Source organism: Ictalurus furcatus, chromosome 22 (assembly GCF_023375685.1).
Source record: "Ictalurus furcatus strain D&B chromosome 22, Billie_1.0, whole genome shotgun sequence".
NCBI lineage: Eukaryota > Metazoa > Chordata > Actinopteri > Siluriformes > Ictaluridae > Ictalurus > Ictalurus furcatus.
In genome coordinates, this window is record NC_071276.1 from 14,716,448 (window position 1) to 14,736,294 (window position 19,847).

The 19,847-nt window shown below is 41.1% G+C and overlaps 1 protein-coding gene across 3 annotated transcripts; it reads right to left on the minus strand.

The window, feature by feature from the left end:
- Positions 1 to 1,239: 1,239 nt before the first annotated feature.
- On the minus strand, positions 1,240 to 19,693 carry zfr (zinc finger RNA binding protein). 3 transcript variants are annotated; one of them, XM_053653696.1, is made up of 19 exons: positions 19,622 to 19,693; positions 19,286 to 19,370; positions 14,046 to 14,328; positions 13,360 to 13,735; positions 12,829 to 13,067; positions 12,288 to 12,488; positions 10,667 to 10,973; positions 10,365 to 10,558; positions 10,142 to 10,261; positions 9,391 to 9,536; positions 9,179 to 9,302; positions 8,560 to 8,762; positions 8,296 to 8,446; positions 7,927 to 8,068; positions 5,527 to 5,624; positions 4,621 to 4,716; positions 4,382 to 4,493; positions 3,477 to 3,574; positions 1,240 to 3,255 (listed from the first exon to the last, which is right to left on the minus strand). In XM_053653696.1, exons 1-19 carry the CDS (start codon positions 19,656 to 19,658, stop codon positions 3,073 to 3,075), a joined length of 3,195 nt encoding a protein of 1,064 aa, XP_053509671.1. In that variant the 5' UTR covers positions 19,659 to 19,693; the 3' UTR covers positions 1,240 to 3,072. The 3 variants fall into 3 exon arrangements, with proteins under 3 accessions (XP_053509671.1, XP_053509670.1, XP_053509672.1); XM_053653695.1 differs by having other exon boundaries at positions 9,137 to 9,302; XM_053653697.1 differs by lacking the exons at positions 1,240 to 3,255; positions 3,477 to 3,574; positions 4,382 to 4,493; positions 5,527 to 5,624 and having other exon boundaries at positions 9,137 to 9,302.
- Positions 19,694 to 19,847: the final 154 nt, after the last annotated feature.

Consider the following 19,847-nt stretch of genomic DNA (forward strand, 5'->3'; position numbering starts at 1 on the left):
CATGTTTCCCTCAATTATTGCAAGTTGCCCAGGCCCTGATGCAGCAAAGCATCCCCACACCATCACACTGTCACCACCATGCTTGACATCATGCATAGGTATGGTGTTCTTTTTGTGGAGTTCTGTGTTTGGGTTACAGCAGCTATAACGGGAACCCTGTTTTCCAAACAGTTCCACTTTCGACTCATCAATCCACAGAATATTCTCCCAAAGGGTTTGAGGATCATCAAGGTGTGTTTTGGCAAAATTCAGATGAGCCTTAATGTTCTTCTGGCAGTGGTTTTCACCTCGCCACTCTTCCATGGATGCTATTTTCGCCCAACATCTTTCTGATAGTGGAGTCATGAACAGTGACCTTTATTGATGCAAGAGAGACCTGTAGTTCCTTTGATGTTGTCCTTGGCTCTTTTGTAACTTCCTGGATGAGTCGTTGCTGTACTCTTGGAGGAATTTTAGAAGTTCAGCCACTTCTGGGAAGGTTCACTACTGTGCAAAAGTTTTTCCCCATTTGGAGATAATGGCTCTCACTGTGGTTCTTTGGAGTCCCAGAGCCTTTGAAATAGTTTTGTAACCTTTTACCCAACTTCATGTTGTTGAAAAAGTTCTATTTATGTGTTGATTTGATTGAACAGGGTTTGCCATAATCAGGCTTGGTTGTGTCTAATCCAGATGAACCCCATTATGAATGGGGTTTCATAGATTTGGGGAATTAGTAACTACAGGGGCAAATACATTTACACACAGGCCTAGTTGGTATTGGATAACTCTTTTTTTTTGCTTCAATAACCATCATTTAAAAACTGTATTGTGTTTACTCAGGTTGCCTTTGTTATGTCTTAGATTTTGTTTTAATTTCTGAAACAATTTAGTACGAGGTATACACAAAAACAGAAGAAATCAGGACGGAGTGAATACTTTTCCACAGCACTGTAATAATAAATAAGTGGGTCTAAAAGCCTAAAATTAGAAATGGCTACAAAAACTCTACTAAGAGAATTTATTCAGTGTCCATAAGGCTATAGTGGATTGCTTTTTGTAGTAGAAAATGCAACACTGCCACTTCCTGTCCACCAACAACTCAAAACAGGAAGGATCGTTTCTCCACATATCCTTCCTCCCCTAGTACAACATGCTTAGTCTTTAGTCCCTGGTGGATACAAGTACATGGCAGGCTGTCCAACTAGATCTCACTTTGCACATATTAAATAACCGCATTAAGGCCCAAAAGAAAAACATGGATTCTGTGAAGGTTTTTATTGTCTATTGTTACGCAGTAGTACCATGACAGTGAATGAAAGGCTACTGAAAGGATAAATCTACACCTGCAATTACAAACACAGAATCAACACTTTCCCCAGCTTTTCACCCTTGAATAGATTTTTTTTTTGTTGTTGAACAAACAATGTATAGTTAAACAAAAGTGAAGAGCAAGCAGCTGCTCATCTAAACAGATAAAACAATAAAAACAAAATCAAAACTTGGAACACTGCCATGCTTCCATAAAATTATACAATTTCTTGAAGCTCTATTGCAAGATTAGATATATGCTCATATATTAAAGATCAAACATAGCCTACACATAGCTACATATGATTATATGCATATGTACATATATTTAGGGATTACAGCACTATGAACACAAATGTTAGGCAGACTTGGGCCCATTACAAATAAGTGGTCTCTGCTTTGAATACAGGCTTTAACGCCTCCCTCGGTGCATGGGATTTCCTTTGCAAATCTAGAACCACTGATGAAAAGGACATGCTCACGTAAATGATGTGGTTATTTCTTTAAAAAAAAAAAAAAAAAAAAAAAAAAAAAAAAAAAAGAAGAATTTTTAAAAATCAAATCAATGCAATCACCTAGTTTAGAAATGAATTAGGGACCACTGTGAATGAGGGAAACACATTTGTACAGGGCCCAAGTCTGCTTTCAGAGATCAGCATCTTCGAGCAATGCAACAGAAGCTTGTGAACATTAGAATACACTAGCAGAATAGCCTTTAAACAAGCTCAGCTTCACCCCACTTGCATTATGCATAACAGAATTAGGACATATTTTCCTACTTGACGTTAATGTATAGCCAAAAGATGTACATTACAAGTGGCTCAAAGGGAACCAGCGGGTTTGTATTAGCTCTGTGGAACACAAGGATTTATACTCCAATGCCCAGTCACCATTCATTACAACACAACGAATGGGTTACAGTTTAGCTTAGGATTTGTGGTTATGAGGAATGTCTCCGTTCAAAACAAAAAAAAATAATATACATCTTTTTTTTTAAAAAAAAACAAAACAAAACAAAAAAAAACCCATGTCACACAGCTAAGCTTAAGCAATGGTTAAATTTTTAGATTGTAATTTTAAAATGCAGCAATAACAAAATCTTTTCTATTGTGTGGTCCCCCCCCCCACCCCCACCCCTTAATCAACCACCAAAACATGCCTTACACATGCTACCTTAGGACATACCAAGAGATTATTTCAGATTTAGTACAAATCTCAACATACTTCCTCTTCAGTAATTTAAGACATTACCCAAAACCTTCTGCATGCAGCAGAACCCGTTTTATTAGATGTAGTAGTAATAATTTCATACTTATAAAAGGTGTCCTATAGGTCCATTTTACCTTGAAATATGTTAAACACCCCCTAGACTAGAAGAGTATTTCTGGAGTGTATAAATATCGTGATTTGCAGTCGGCACAAACAAAATCTGTTAACATAAATCATTTCAATAACATAAATGATTAGAGCACATAATCTATCCCGTTACAGGCTCTTTTACATCATCAAAACAATTCTGTGCGTTAAATATCTTAGTGAATAATTATGCTTTTGAAATGACGCTTAACATTGACCAAGCTGCCTTCGTAGGTCGTTTATGGGCACTAGAAGCAAACTTAATGGAAGCCATTAAGATGCTAAATCAACAGGCTTGTTATAAGCCATAATATTCTTTCTGCGCAGCAATAAGCATGCACAGAGACCTACAGAAATCAGCTTTTGCACCACTGGAATACAGAGACTTTGAAGAAGATATGGGTGAGCCTGTGAAGCTTGCTTAGAAGCTTAGAAGCCATCAAAATCCTTCTTGTCCTTCTTCCCCTCACCCTCAAAGCCGTCTGTGCCATCACTGTTGTCACGCCTCCTCTTGCGATTGTTCCTCACGTTGAAGCGTGGGTTCAACTGAGGCAAGGGGTCCATACCTAGAACCTTATGGATCTGACGGAACGCCAAGAGCCGAAGGGCAAACTGTCCAAAAAAATAAATAAATAAATAAATAATAAAAAAGAGCAGAATATGAATTGTGATTCTCACACTGAGGAGTTGACAATTTCTAGTTCAACCTGTAGGACTAGCCAGTTTTTACTACAGAGGTGCTGATCTATTTATTCAAGGTAATTGAGCAAAACATCGTTGTCGGTTATTTTTTTAAATTACTAAACAATGGTTCTAGATTAGACTTGGCTTACCTGGGCACTAGACGTTATATCCTCTCTCTGTTGCTCCTCCATAGCACCCAGGGTATCTGTTGGATTCTTCTCACACGGGTCCATTAACCCTGGGCCACCTGGATCAAAAGCATTAGTCTTATTAAACGGGCTACAGTCATCCTTAGCTCCGTTCCACATACTGCCATTAATGAAATTAAGGTCCCATTGCCAAGCAAGAAATCATTTGGCGGGGGGGGGGGGACCTGCCTGCAAAAGTGACTTCAATGCTCCAATTTTCTGCTTTAAGGCATACTAAAGTATTGTGGGGTGGCACTGAGCTATGTGACAAGTGCTGAGCTTGATGGCCATCAAAAATCACATCTGCAGCCAAACAGACTGCTATTAAAAAGAGCAGCGAATTATGAAAAATCTTTGGTAGGACTTGTACTACAACTACTGGTTAAGATGGCAAGCTAGTTGAAAAACTTGCACAGAATACCCCAATGGTTCCTACATCCATTGTGGAAAGATGAGACAAGTGGGAACTCATGGTTATCAGGGCACTATGGAAAGTTTGAGGAATTTCAACCAGAACCATGTAAATCAGAAAATTCATTTGGGTGGGCCCAACATCACGAACCCTTCTAGGCAAGGATTTGTTTGACTTGAAACGAATAAGGAAACAGTAACGACATCTGAGCCATCTGATTAGACAATTGTCCAAACAGCACTGTTAAATGGTAGCACGAGCATCACCATATTTAGAAGTATTGCAAATCCTGCATGAGGACCATACTACTTGACCAGCAACAACTATTGCTTGTATTTTTCTCATTTGTAAGTTGCTTTGGATAAAAGCAAAGTTTGTGTGTTATCAGTACTGTCAAAATAACAGTACACACACACACGACAAAAGTGGGTACTTGTTTTCAACACAATCTTACCAGGGAGCAGAATGCCCGAGGCAATACATTCAAAGACTCGTCTCAGTGCATCACCAGGGCTCATCGGTCCAGAGGCGCTGCTGATTGCCTTCTCCACAAGCAGTTCCATGGCCTTGGACAGAGAAAACCTAGTTACTATGCAACTTTTGGTCTTCCAGATCAAATACTTCAGAGGACTCCTTAAAAACCTTTTGGATACCCTAAAGTCCAGTATGGACAGAGATCATCGTCCTACTCACCCAGCTTGGAAAAGCAGACCAGGTGGGTACTCTCTGACAAAGGTCACGCAGGATACGAATAACAATCACGCAGGACTGGAGTCCATTGGCTCTAGCCTTCAGTGCAATAAAGTCAGGTTAAGTGAGTCAATGGTGCATTTACAACAGAGGGCTGATGACATGGTGGGGCTCAGTAAGAGGTGCAACACTACTGTTCACAATGGAAGCTTTTACTTGGTTTACACACTCTTTAGCCAATGCTTTTGAATAAGCTGCCATTCCCAGCAGTATTTTACCTCGTCGTTAGTATGGGAGTTCAAAGTTTGCAAGATGCACATGGAAGGTTTCCCTGGTCATCTTGTAAACTCTGACCTCAGATTTCCAAATACTTCACAAAATCAAAACTCTCATTTACAACAAGATCAGTTTGAAAGAGTAGCATAGGAACTGAAACAGTCAAGGAAATCTGCTTTACTCTGCCTGTGTGCGCTTGCATGGCAGCAACATCACAGTAAACTAATCAGATATTCCTTTCTTCTCAATCCCCAAAAGAAACAAATAAATAAAATAAATCACAAAGAACAAAACAGTCAACATGAAAGCTCTTATCTGTGATATTTTTATGCAAAGGTATTCTGCAGCCTTATGGAATTTTTTTTTTGTAAGCACTGCTCCATTTTTATATACATTTTACCAAATTCATTGTATGCAAGGATGCTTAAACAACAAAAAAACTGAAATAAAACAACATTTTGTAATTCCCAGTTATTTAAAATGTAGTTACTTATAGCATCCTTGTATTACTTTTTAATTTTTCAGGGTTAAAAAAATGTCAATAACTAAAAATTAAAGCGTTAAAGCAAATAAGTACATAAAAAGAATACATCTCATAAGGCTACATGAAGAAAGAAAAATGATGTTCCGAACCTGGAACCACTTAGCGTGGCGTAGGGCAGCCAGAGCGTCAAGGCATTTTTGCCTGTCCAAGACGTCCGCTGGGTCTTTCACCATACCCGAGGTTACATCTAAAAATGGATCGAATTGTCAAAGGGTGGTGAGGAACGGGTGTTTGACCAGGTCACAGAGAGACTGCCAAGAACACATTGCCACACATACCGAATTGTTCCCCTGACTACAATTCTATCTAGAATTGGGGTAACTCGTCAAATGAGGATTTTATCTTCTCTGATCGTGTGAACCAACATCTTTGGAACAATCAGCTATACTAGCAGTTAGACAAGAGAGTGGTGCAACACTGGACTGGGGAATAAGTGTTGACAAACATGGAGAATGGAGAATGAAGGGCTGATGGCAGGGGAGAAAAAGCCTTCAAACTTTTTGACCAATCCAAAAAAAAATACAGCATTGGCTTGAACCACCTTGAAATGTGAAAAGTGATCTTATTGGTTACCAAATTAAATATTTAAAACCAAAACATGTTGTACTACTGTGTTCATCTATTAGCATAAGATTTGTTTCTTTTTTGGGGGGCATGACAAAAAATAAATAAATTAATAATTTCCTCATGCTACTGCCAAAGCAATAGTGTAGCATAATACAACGGCCCCCCCCCCCTTTTTTTCCCTTCCCAGAATAAATACTAGCATCTAAAAGTATAAGATGTTGTGGGGCCACACTATGGCTTTGCATTTGTAACTTATGAGCATGGTACAGAAAAATGGAGATCAAGGGAAATGCGGAATGCTTTTATGTTAGGCGTGCTTGGTGTGACCGACTACAGTGGTAATAGTAGGTGTGGCAAAGTGTTTGAGAGGGTTTGAGAAGGGACCTTGGTCAAAAATCCTTCCGGAGCTGGTAGACGTAGCCTCAGATGGGAAACAAGTTACTCAGAATGCAAGGAGGCTTTGGGCTGGACTTGTAAAGCTTTGGATACATGAAGGCAGCAATGCGTGCTGGAAAGAAAACACGAAGCTCCCAGCGAGAGGGGTTAGGACATCACTGCATGCATACCTGCCTTGAGTGGGTTTGGAACACCCCCCATAGGTCACCGTAGACCGAAGGCTATAAAAGCCAGGTCCAACCAAAGATTCCTCTAACACAGCCTTCCTCCCAAAAGCTTACTGATACTCCCCTAAGGACCCAAACAGGAATGGTGACATCTGAGCATAGACTTGGGGCCTGCATTTAACATAATTTCAAACCACATTCCATTGTCAAAAAAACAACAAGACAAAGGAACGGTAGTTACTTAACTTGGAACTAAAAGACATTATATTTTCTGTTCAATGTAAAGGGATTCGTGTGTCTAGAAGAATGCGGCATAATTAATAAGATGTTCTTAAAAACCAATCATTCATCATGCAGTGGATTGATTCACTCAGGGGAGCACTTTCATTTTGGAATAAGGGTCTTCAGAATGGTGAATCTTCTGACCACCAATCAAAAGATTTGTTTCCTGTGGCTACGTTACAGACTTTCCCCACGGCTTACAGCTTAATTTACCAGTTCCTACAGTAATTGTTTATTTGGTGAATCCCTAATCTTTTAAATTAAACATTTCCATCCTAAATCCTTGGTTATTTATAGATACAGTAGAGAATCCCCTGGAACACAGGAAACAAAAACGAATCTTACTTGGGACTAACTAGACTTACACAATGCAACACTTATCATGCTTGTTTTCGAGAGAGCTTCAAGAGCACTGAAGAGGTGTTACAGAGAGAGCCCTGAGCAACACTGCTGGCAAGTCGATAAACAAGACAAGTAAAACCTGGTAGTGGTGAACTTGGGTTTGCCCAAATTCCAGTCCAATACATCAAATCAGAAGGCTCACACCTCATTCAAAATTATGCGAACTCTTTTTTTTTTTTTTTTTTCAAGAAACTAAGGAATTCGTTCACAACATATTAGGAATAATTGCCTTCAAAATATCTCTTTCAGGCATGTTCAGAAGTTTAAAAAGATACTCTCAGTGAGACACATCAGGAGTGAAAGTGTATTGTAAGAAACAAGATGTACTCCTAAAATTTAAACAAGTTGGATTAAGAACTCCAATTTTAAAAAGGCTTTTGAAGGCACTCGTAGGATTTCTCCAAATTTCATTTCCATTAAATATTATGACCCTGACCAAGCTCAAGCACATACCAGGTTTTACACTTCATACAAATCTTCATATAATCTTTACAGGGAAGCAGAGCAAAAGACGCTCTTTCCACAGGGTAGTCAAACTTTTATTTAAAAAAAAAAAAATAAAAAAAAAAGAGACCATCTCCTCTGTGCCAGCAGATAGGCTCTTTGGGGTGTCAAATCAACGAATCAAATTAATTTGATAGGTGGCCAAGGTAAGGGAGTAACGTTTTTCCCAACCTCCATCCCGAGTGTTCTCCTCTCTGATGACTGGCGAGGTCAGCGTGATGGTCACCTGCATCTTGGGCTCAGCGCAGGAAGTCAAGATGATTGCAGCTTCTTGGACCGAGCCCTTCACCTCATACTTCTCTGGTGTTACGAGCTAAGAAACACATGGGTTAGGGAAAGTTATTGACGGAGAAGTAGTAAGAGAAACAAGGAAACCGACTTCCTTACAACGATTAGCAGAATCACAAAATATATTGTTTACAGTCAAAAAAAAAAAAAAAACCCACACAGAATGGAAACAGGGCTGTGATCTGCAATTTAACACCTTTTATGATGGCACAATGCCGTTAAACAGAAACCAATGTAATTTTGCCAACGTACTCCGAGTTGTTTAGGGAGGTGCTCTACAATGCGTGACAGCAGACTCTTGCTGGGTTTCTCAGAGCAAAGGAGAACAAGGTTGACATTCTTATCTCCACGCAGGAGCAGTCCTTTAGCCAGAACACCAACCCTCATCACTCCCTTCAGTGCTCTGAAACATGCAAAGTGTCACTGACTCAACTTGCAAGACAAGACAGACCAAAAAAAAAAAAAAAAAAAAAAAGAGAAGACGGGCTTGCAAATTACAAACAAGTGTCAGCTCACCTGTCTTTGGGAGGCTCTTTCTTGTCTTTGTCCTCTTCTTTGCCCTTGTCTTGGTCGGTAATGATGTCCGATACAAGCTTGAGGGCACGCTCGGTGATGGACACAATCTTCTGAATGGCTTGGAGCTCCTCTTCAGAGGGGTAAATAGCAGCATGCTTGGTCATCACATAACGATCGTCGGAAGAATCAGGTCGCCGTGGGGGCTGAAATCAAACAGCCAACAAGTCTTGATGAGAATGCCAACTATTCTGAATGGAAAGGGATTTCTGGTCCCACTTCATGTTAAGTGCTATCTCCAACACCTTTATAGCTATATAAACTATATTATTATCCAAAGAGCAACTTTTTATACTGTCAAATTGTTTTAAGTCCATCAGTTTTGTTACTCTCTTACAAATAAAATAAAAAGTTAGACTTCAAAATGTTAAGATATGTACACAACCAGATGATACACATGCTTATTTACCCACAAATCTCTTTTTTCTGTTGATCCAAGTTGTGACTTATTACACACTGTATTAACACTAAGAATATTACCACGTAAATGCAAAGCACTTCTGGTTCGTGAAAGACTAACCACAGGGCCTTGCGGCTGTGGGATGGGCATTCCAGGTCTCACCCCAAGCAGACCAGGAGGTCCAGGTGGACCTTGTGGATAGCCTCCATCGGGCATCCTACGTCTTTCCTCCCAGTGGTGGTGCTCTTCCTCCATTCGTCGCCAGTACATATCTTCCTCATAGCGCCTGCAGAAGACCAAACAGCAGAATGCATGAGACACTTATCTGAAGGTTTTTGCAGCAAATTTCAGATACGCATTTAACTCCTCTGAACCTCATCTCCATCCTCCAGCGCTCTTCTTCTTCACGGCGTCGCCAGTATTCTTCCTTTTGCATTTGTTTCCTCATCTTCTCCTCTTGGATCTTCCGGGCTCGAATGCTGGGCTTCACTTCCACCTGAAGGTCTGGGTTCACTTTTTTCTACAATGCAGTGAAAAATTAACTAATTTTGATCAAAACGAGGTCTCGAAATTCATAAGACCCAAAAAAGGGAACTTTAACCACAAAAAGGCCACTTCCTCCACTTTTCCATGGTGAAAAACAGAAAGGAACAACTTGACCGCTGACTCTTACAAAGCAAACCGAGAGACACCTTGAACAAGCATCACGTAAATGTGACCTTACAGAAAACATCTCCATATCAACAATTATCTTTTTAACACGTTTTAAAGTCAGGTTATTATTAAACTTAGATTATGTGGCGCACCATCCATACAAGACCCTGTTAAAGAATATGATTGCTTCCACAGTCAGTAACAACCCCTTTTGACCGATCAGAATAGTGTATTTAAAAAGCACCATGGTATAATGGGAAATAAAGCAACTATGTTGCTAAATTAACTATATAAAGGCAACTATGCTGCAGGCTTCAAGACATTAAGGTATTTTATGTTTCAATAAAAAAAATAAGGTTTACATGCTTATTTAACCACAAGTGTTACCCCAAATTTCCAAATGTGGCCACGATGACCAATTAAGAACCTTTATTGTCTATAAGCCAACGACAAAAATTAATATCCACCCACCTTATATTGCAAACGATGTCTCCTCCCTTTAAGATGCATTTCCTTTGCATTAGGATCATTAAAACTGCATTCGCACAGCTTGCAGTGGAACCGGATGACTTTTCCCTCGTCGTTCCGAACCTGTAGAGCCAGATGTCTCTTTACTATGCATTCATTACAATTAGACAGTGTTTTAGGAATACGTTGACCATGTGCACAAGGGCTTCTCGATAAGCCATCGTACCTCTTCAACGTAGTCATGGCCGACAGGCTGAACGTCACTCTGCAAAGCCGCGAGAGCTGATTGAGGGGACAGCGGATCAGGCGCATCGTTTTTAACGTCCTGTGACGGTGCACCTAATGAGGTCTGTACAGGTTTGGCTGCTTCAACTTTTGACTCGTCCATCTTAACACCAGTGGTCTGTAATTTGTTTCCCCCTACAGAAAAAAAAAGAAACTATCAAAATTAGGCTAGCTTAAGATATTTTTTAAATATGACAAACGTTGGTGTAAAACCAAGAACGATATATGCAAAACGGCAAGTACCAACGAAGTTTATCTTGGGTGCATTGACTTTCTTGATTGTGGATGCGGTTGAGGAAATGCTGCTGGGAGCAGGACTCTTGCCCTGCATAGCTGAGGCCGCAGTGTTGCCGAGAGGTTTCAGGTAGGATGAACCGGAGCCGGTGGAGGAGGACACGTTCATGGCAGACGCAGTGCCACTGGTGGAAGTGCTGATGGCAGCACTGGCCGTTTTACTGGGAGCTGCCGTGGTGGATGAGGACGTCTGCGTCACCACACTCGGCTCTGTGGAAGGAATGGGTTTCCCGAGTTTGGTGTGTAGTTTTACAACCTAACGATGACAAGAGAAGAAATAAGTTAGTATGTAAACAAATTATAAGGGATAGAAAGGGCCGTATGAGGAAAGGTTATTAATGGGCAGCCCATATTTTCAAATATTTTAGAGAATTTTAAGAATTCTAACAGTACATTTGACATGTGAGAAATATTTAGTAGTAAATCACAAGAGTACAACAATAAAATGTGCTTTTTTTCCTGAGTGTCATTTCAGAAGCTCCTCAGAGTTTCATATTCATGTTAAATATAAATATCTTTCAGCATTTGAGTTTTTATTTAACATTTCAATTAACCCCCATACACATTTTATAATAATAATAGTCATCAAAACTCTGGAATAACAAGTGGAACTATGGGAATTATGTTGTGATAAAAAATCCAAAATAAATCAAAAATAATTTCCTATTTTAGCGTCTTCAAAAGTAGACACCCTTTTTGCCTAGAATTTCCAGAAATATATTCTTGGCGTTTTCTCCATTGATTTCTTGAGGAATTTCCCTGAGATGCTTTTTAAACAGTATTAAAAGTAGTTCCCACTTACGGTGGACACTTATCGGCTGCTTTTCTGAATATTTCGCTCCAAGTCATCCGTTTAAGTATTTTTTTTTTTGTAAATAAAATGTTAGTTTTCTAATGAAAGAAATGAAAATGTTGGCACGATTATATTTTGTCTACAACACCGATTTCAAACATTTAATCATACACCTCCAGATCAAAAGGTTTTTAAGATCATGAGGAACATTTCAGTCGAGTGTCTCGAAACTTTTGACCGGTAGTGTACATGTTGGTACAGTAGGAGACCATTAAATGAGCTGGATAAAAATGCAGAACATTACGTCACTGCCTCATGAGGATGTGGTGTAATTAAATGAAGTTTCAATTTGGTATATGATGCCGCACGTGTGAACATTAGTATAGCAAGGTTAAAGTGTGCTTTATACTGCCAAAGCGCACTGCAAATTCACACACAATGTAGCAGATGAAAACTTCACATTATGTTGTGTGTAATATTTCCTGCATGTGTTAGTTTGAAAAATTCAAATATCACTCAAATAATGCTTTGAAAAAAATGTGAAGAATAATTTTGCCTGAAATGCCCATGCCGATTTGATACGCAAACTTTTCTGAGGACAATGTTTGAAGAGAAAAAACATCTCTTCCAACCTTCATGCTCCTTACACAAGTACACTGCTGCTATTCCTTGTATTTGTTTGAAGAACTATATAAAGATAAATGCTTAAGTTACATAAGAATCTGCTGGTTGTGGGTGTTGATGTGAGGTCTGTGCTTCTAAAGATGATTCATTTACCTTCTGATGTTTAGCTCCACGGATGTGGGCAGCATAGGCGTCTGCCCCGGTGCAGGCAACATCACAAAGCTCGCAGCGAAGCTGGTTCTGTGTGCTGCGGGCCGAGCTGCTGCCACCACTGCTGCTATTGCTGCTCTGAGAGACCTTCAGTGCTGCCTCCTTCTTCTTGTGCTTCTGACCTTCTAGATGCTCCTTGTATGTCTACAATAATGAACAGAAAGACTATTAAACAATATGTTCGGTTGTGCAGAAGCAGGGTCAGTACACTTAATACCCAGAATATGACCAAAATATTGGGTACAAGTAGAGGTACATAAAAAGGAAACGGGGGAGGGGGGATCGGTCGTGAATCAAAACAATAAAGAGTTCAGTTTTAGAGCCCCTATTGTTCTCTCATACATAGAGACATGCACTCCAGTGATGTATTTATATGTCTCTCAGGTAGCCTTAAAGGGAAAAGGTTATTAGAATGACTACTGTAACTCAGTCATTAGATTTAGATATGAACAATGAGGCAAAGGTGAAACGGAAGATGGTCTACCTGTGGCCCTGCACAGCTAATCTTACACACATCGCAGTAGTGTATTTGAGGTGGTTTCGGAGGCTGTTTGGGTTTGAGTGTTTTGTTCTGGAAGGGTGTTTTCTTGGTGAATGTGCTTCCAGTCCAGGCAGCAGTGGCTGCAGCAGCAGCGACGGCTTGCTTCTGCTGTTGCTGCTGTTGCTGGTAGTAAGAGGACGCTGCGGAGTACACAGCTGCCTCATAACCTGAATATGACGTGCCTGGAAACAGATTCAAAGAGTAACGATCAAAAGGTCTTGCAATGACGAAGGGCACATTATAATAACTACATTTGTATAATGTAAATATAAATACATTTGTAATAAACTGGTTTAAAAACATTATTATTATTTCTATTAACCACAATCACACAAAAGTGACAAAATGCGGTTCAAATAAACCCACAGCAGAGTTAACTGCAGTGATGGAGTTTAAAAGAAAAACTTTTCACTTGACAAAATCAATCGGCGAATAAGGAAGCCATCATGTTGAGTTAAAAGCTGGGCTTTTTACCTGAATATGTAACAGCGTTGGTGCTGTATGTAGGGCTCTGGGAGTAAGACGGGACCACGGAGGCTGCAGCAGCTGCTGCGGCTGCCACTGGCTGCACGGCGGAGGACACTGGGTAGATAGAGAAGGTGGAGGTGGCTGGACTCTGTGTGGCTGGCTTTATGGCTGTAACCTGGCGGGTCTGCTGGGTCTGCGTGTATGGCGTGGCACCCTGGCTGTATCCTGTTTTGGCGGCTGTTTGGTAGTAGGTCTCAGCCACTGTGGGCTGCGGTTGGGCAGCTGCTGCTGCTACCGCTGCCGTAGCTATGGGTTGCTGGTAGTATTGTTTACTGTCATAGGCTACAGCTGGAGCTGAAGAACGGACATAAGAATAGGAATCCTGCAAGAGAAAGCCGAAACTTGGTTACAGTCGAAAGTCAGTTCAGTCAGGTCTCTTAAAAGAATTACATTTTTGACATCATGTTATTAGCGACTGTCAAAATCATGATCTTCTCGGGCTTTGGTTGCAGTTTCATCCAATCAATCCTAGTTTAAAAACACCTCTGGACACTACAGTGTAAAGTATACATATATCTTAAGAATGCCTGGTTAGACATTCCTTGAAATAAATCAAGCCCTGCTAAGGGGACGAGGAGGGGAAAAGAAGAAGGGAAAAGAGACCCTCTCCAACCCCATTAAAACTCCTTTACCTGATAGTTCTGTGATGTGACCGGTGGAGGTGGTGGGGGCACTTCAGGCTGGCGCTGGGCATAGCCATAGTCGGTGGTGGCATGGGCAGGCTGGTACCCCCCGTAAGCTGCCGCAGTGGCCGCAGCTGCGACAGCGACAGGTGCAGGTCTGGCTACAGCAACGGTGGCAGCAGTCGGGGCGTAGGCCGCGGCTACGGTGTGAGCAGCCACTGGCGCCTGATGCACGGTGTAGCTGGCTACCGTGGTTGGATGGGTGTAGGCTACTCCAGCGGCCGGCTGCTGACTACAAGGCAAGAGAGGCTAAATTTAATAACGAAAACACTCCGGATTCTGAGCACAACTGTTCTTTTTGACTGTACATGGCAGTAACATGGTAGTTTGTTTTATTGCCTTGAACGAGATTCGTTGACCTACGAGTCTAGTGCATTTTCAGCTGACTGCAAAACTTCAAATTCAACTTGAAGCCCTTATAAAACAGAGTTTAACTTCTGTATATCCTATATTTTGTATGCAAATTTTTTTGTAAAGGAAAGAAACCCATTTTGAATTACCATTAGGAAACATAAGCAGATGTTTATAATTTAACCAAAGAAATGAAAGACCTCATTATATTCCAGAAACACTACATGTCCATGAACAAGGCCAAGCCAGAACAAATAACACCGATATAAATTAGCAGTGAAGAAATCCTAAGACCTTGCCACAATTTAAAAAAATAAAAAAAAAAATCTGTCAAAACTAACCCCATTAGGTTAGATACCAGAGCAATTGTTTATACTGTAGAACGAGGTGAACTACAATCCTACAGCTATATGGGCCATATGTTGTGTTAGGGTGAGCTGAAACATAAATATCATCATGGTGGCTATTTAAACTGTAAACCGTCAACGATACTTGCGACAGGAATGGGGATGGAGTAATGTAGGGTAAAGTGCAACGGAAAAATGTGTTATGGTATGCTGAACATTTACGTTCAAATGGGCAGGCTGTTTCTAAACAAACTCTAAATATTAACAACAGCCTATAAAATCAGTTTGTAAGACATTCAGAAAGGCTGATAAATTATTTAAATGTAAACTAGATCAATACAAGGCTTAACATTCAATGAAAAATTGATGTGCTGTGGAGATTGAGGATGATTATCTGACAAACATACAAATTTCTCTACACTGTTCTGAAATTACCCCTCATGCGCCATCTTGTGTGTAAAATACACTTGAGGTGATTTAGGGGAGCCAGTATCAAAGACATCACCAGTGCATAACTGACGAAGATTTGGAAGATGTGCTACTGTCATGGACCTTTATTTAAATTCACAAATTAAAGTTACTTTGCACTGTGAGCCATCAACATAGCGATCATGTTCGTGACAAAACCTGCCCCAAGTCTACTGACTAAGCTGTCCTATTCTGACAACCACATCACTTTACTGACCCCATTTTACTGTTTCCGTACAACTGAAATGTATTATATTTATGCAGTCATTAGGGAAACACTTTAATGATTTAGTCCATGTCCAACTTTAATTCACCAAACATACAGTATGTTGCCAAATGTAAGTGGACACCAGATGATCAAACCCATTCAGGTTAGGGTTCTGTGCATGCCACTCAAGTTCTTCTACACCAGGGGTGTAAGCCAATCTTATCCACAAAGGACTAGTGTGAGTGCAGGTTTTCATTGCAATCAAGCAGGATCCACACCTAATTCCACCTGTTTAATCAGTTGGTCTTGGCTTGCAATGGACTCCTGTGTAGCTTTAACTTGGTTGGAATGAAAACCCGCACCCACACCGGCCCTTTCCGGATAAGACTGGACACCCCTGGAGGACCACAGATCTCAACACGGAGCGCACCACTTTGTGCTCAGGGGCATTGTCATGCTGGAACAGGTTTGGGCCTCTTAGTTCCAGTGAAGGGAAATTGTAATGTAACAGCATACAAAGACATCTTGTTCAACTGTGTGCTTTCAACATTGTGACAACAGTTTCGGGAAGGAACACATGGGTGTGATGGTCAGATGTCCACATAGACTTGCATTATATGGCCAAAAGGTCCTCCCCCCCCCCCCCCAACCTTCCTTTTGGATAAATATCAAATGCAGTTCTATCTGGCATTCAGTACACACTATGGGCAGTGGTATCTCAGGAGTTAAGGCATTGGACTACTGTTCGAGTACAAAACCAAGCACCACCAAGCTGTCACTGCTGGGTCGTTTAGTAAAGCCCTCAACTGCTCAGCTGTATAGAGGAGAAATTTAAAATAATATCCTTTCCCTTCTGCTAGTCACACTAGATAATCGCATCTACCAAATGCCATAAATGTAAATGCACTACGTTAGGCTTACAATGTATATATACACACCCTATTACAATGTGTATATATACCCTATTTTGGTTTATCTTAAACAAGAACCCATTTGAGATTTAGCTCAACCATGCAATCCCGAGTTGAAGGAAGAAATGCAAAATGTAGGTAAATATATTTTGTTTCCAAAGGAGTAGCCAAAACACCCCTGCCCCAAGAACACCCTTAAACACAGTAATATTTCCATTTGTCATGCTACCAAGAAACCACAAATCACTCTGCACTGATGACTCTCCCTTAAAAGGAAAATAAAAACTTTAAATAAATAAATAAATAAATAAAAATCTGCCACCGGAGATTCCTTACAGACAGCTTCACCATGTCAAAAATGACACTAGATGGCCAAAGATTTGTGAACAGCTACCTGACCATCACACCCATGCATGTTCCTTCCCCAAATTGTTGCCATGAAGGTGCACTAAATTGTCTTTGTATGCTGCATGCAAATTCCCCATCACTGGAACTAAGAAGCCCAAACCTGCTCCAGCATGACAATGCCCCTGTGCACAAACTGAGCTCCATGAAGACATGGAGTGGAAGAAATCGAGTGTCATGCACAGAACAGAGCCCTGACCTCAACCACACTGAACACCTTTGGGATGAACTGGAACACTGAATGCACCACAGACCTCACCCAACATCAGTGTCTGACCTCACTAAAGGTCATGAGGCTGAATGAACAAATCCCCACAGCCACGCTCCAAAATCAAGTTTGAAGCCTTGAAGACAGCAAAGGAGGACTAATTCTGGTGCCCACAAAGTTTTGGCCATATAGTGTATATATGCATGTAGTTTTCTGCACCGTTTGTACGACAGGGTTGCAGGTAGCCTGGAGCCGATCCCAGGGGACTCAGGGCACGATGTGTGTATGTGTGTGGGGAGGGGGGGGGAGACAGACACCCCCTGGATGGGATGCCAACCCATCGCAGGGCACAATCATGCACATACGCCCATTCACACACTATGGACAATTTAGAGATGCCAATCAGCCTAAAGGTCAGAAGTGAGAATTGCACCCCCAACCATGGAGGTGCGAGGCAAACATGCCAACAACTAGTGTTCTGCGAGTTACTCAAAAAAAAAAGTAATCCACTACAGATTACTAATTACTACTTAAAATTGTAATCTGGTTACATTACTGATTACTGCATGTAAAAAGTAATCAGATTACTAATTACTTTCACATTACTTTCAAAACCTATCAAACCTACAAAAATACACTACAAAATGAAGTAATTTTAGCGCACATCAATGTATGAAATGATCAGAAGTCGTCGGATTTATCATGACACTTGCCTCGGGTGTCGTCACTGTTTGTAGGACTAACAGACCAATAAAATATAAAGCTTTCCTAACTAGGCTCGTTTGGTGTCGCTAGCCAAGGGGAGGCACAACTAAGCAATCACTGTATGGGTTTAGCTGCTACAGAGCCATGCAGAGTACATTATCTTTCCTTCTGCTCTGCTCAGATCATGTTCACGTAAACTGGAACTCAGACATTTACACACCTTGCTTTCCTGCTCAGCATCAGAGCATGTTACCATTTCAGTATCTTTGCATATCCATTTTCCCCCTTCCTCTGACTGTGTGAGCTTGCGTTTGGCAGAATTGAGAGACCGTCGACCAATAAGACACGAGTATTTCCACATATTTTCCAGTAAACCCTGTCCGATTGCTCTCGCCTCCATTCACCGAAGATATAAGACTACAGCCGGGCTTCTTTCACTGACGTTCAGTTACACAGTGACAAAAAGCGCCCAGTGGAGAATTATTCGGAACTAAAGAAACAATCATCGTGGGAAAAGGTAATTTATTTGAAAAAATTATCATTTTACTTACTGTTTCCCAAACAGTAAATATGTAACACGTAACAATTTTATTGACATCGGTAACTAACCAAATTACATAAATTTAAAATTAAATACGTGATCAGAAAAACTCATTAGATTACAGTAACAGAGTTGCGCCCAACTCCGCTTACATCGAACTGAACCGCTCTTACAGAAAACACTGCGATCTTAACAAGGATTTTAATCAATGAATCAGCTTCTCTTCCCTTAAAACAAAGTCTAAGGATAGGCATGTAGTGTGTTGGAGTATAACTCCACAGAGGAGGACACCAGAGACGCAGCGCTGCAGCTGCTTCTTCTGTCCTGCAACAGGACCGACTGACATTCAAGGAGTCCTTGAAAACCGCCTGTTAATGCACGTGCCAAAACACAAACCGGTTTACACTGAGGCTGACTGGATCGCACACCATGTCTGTAAATACTCTGAAACAAATAACGAGGTGTGTACATGTAGGAAAAACACGCAAGGAGAATGAGCTCGGAGATAAATGGTGCAGGATGACAGCTGCATGAGAAAACTAGGCCTAGTCCTGGAGACACACACACGCACGCACGCGATCTCCACATGCTGTAATCAGTGTTGATGCTCGCGTTGAATAATTTATTAGAAACTCGAAGGAAAAAAGGTCCTGTTACAGTAAACAAGACAATGTTATAGCTCACGCGCAGGTATCGTTATGCAATAGATGCAGGAAAGAGGCCGCGAGCTCGCCGGTACAACGACCACACAAACACAAGTCTGCTGTTTTGTTCTGTTATTGTTTTTTTTCCTTCTCCCTTTTGCTTTATGACCGGTATTATTTAAAGACTAACATGCACGAGGATCTGAATGAAACGTAATGCGCACAGGGCTAGTGAGACAGCTCAGAGCGCTCTCGCTTAACCCCTCCGCCCTTCCCCCACCACCGAACAATGCCAATGGAAATAACGTAAAAGCGCGCACGCAGCGCACGAGACTGGGGTTGTTGGGGGTTTTTTTCACCCGTTTATCATTCACACCAGCACAACAGCTCCGACCGCTTACCTGTACTGCGCAGCAGCACCGTGGGTAAATCCAAAATAATTGCCGCCGGTAGCCATTTTGGCATCTTCACCTAGCCGGCTGGGCACTGAAACAAGAAGCACAGCGAGGGGGTTAAAGCGCTACAGCACCGAGTAACGTTAGCCTAACTAGCCTCGGCTAACAAACAGCCGAGTGCTAGCTTAGCAAGCAGGGAGACCCTGCGTTATTACACGCTGATAACAAACAGCTCGCTTATAAACCCAAAAGCAATTAAAACACAGTTATAACATCCCCAAACCCCCCCGAAGCCGTGTACAGCCCTGAAGTGTTGGGTTTTCATCTTTATTTTCCCCTTACCATAGGTGAAGGAGACCACTGGACATATGGGAATCATTGGCTTCCACTTCTCTGACGATCTCTGACTGTGAACGCTGCTGTCTTTATAAGAGCGTGTCGTAACCGGATGCAGAATCTGTTATACACACAGTGGAACTATGGGAAATGTTGTTCTCCCATATATATATATATACATGGGATATATATATATATATATATATATATATATATATATATGTGTGTGTGT

Bases quoted from the DNA above. Each gene is read 5' to 3' on its own strand.
- zfr (XM_053653695.1), bottom strand. From the start codon at position 19,658: ATGATTCCCATATGTCCAGTGGTCTCCTTCACCTATG. The intron at 10,559-10,666 runs GTACTTGCCGTT...TTTTTTCTGTAG, and splicing joins ACCCAAGATAAACTTCGTTG to GGGGAAACAAATTACAGACC. The intron at 9,303-9,390 runs GTTCAGAGGAGT...GGTCTTCTGCAG, and splicing joins CGCTGGAGGATGGAGATGAG to GCGCTATGAGGAAGATATGT.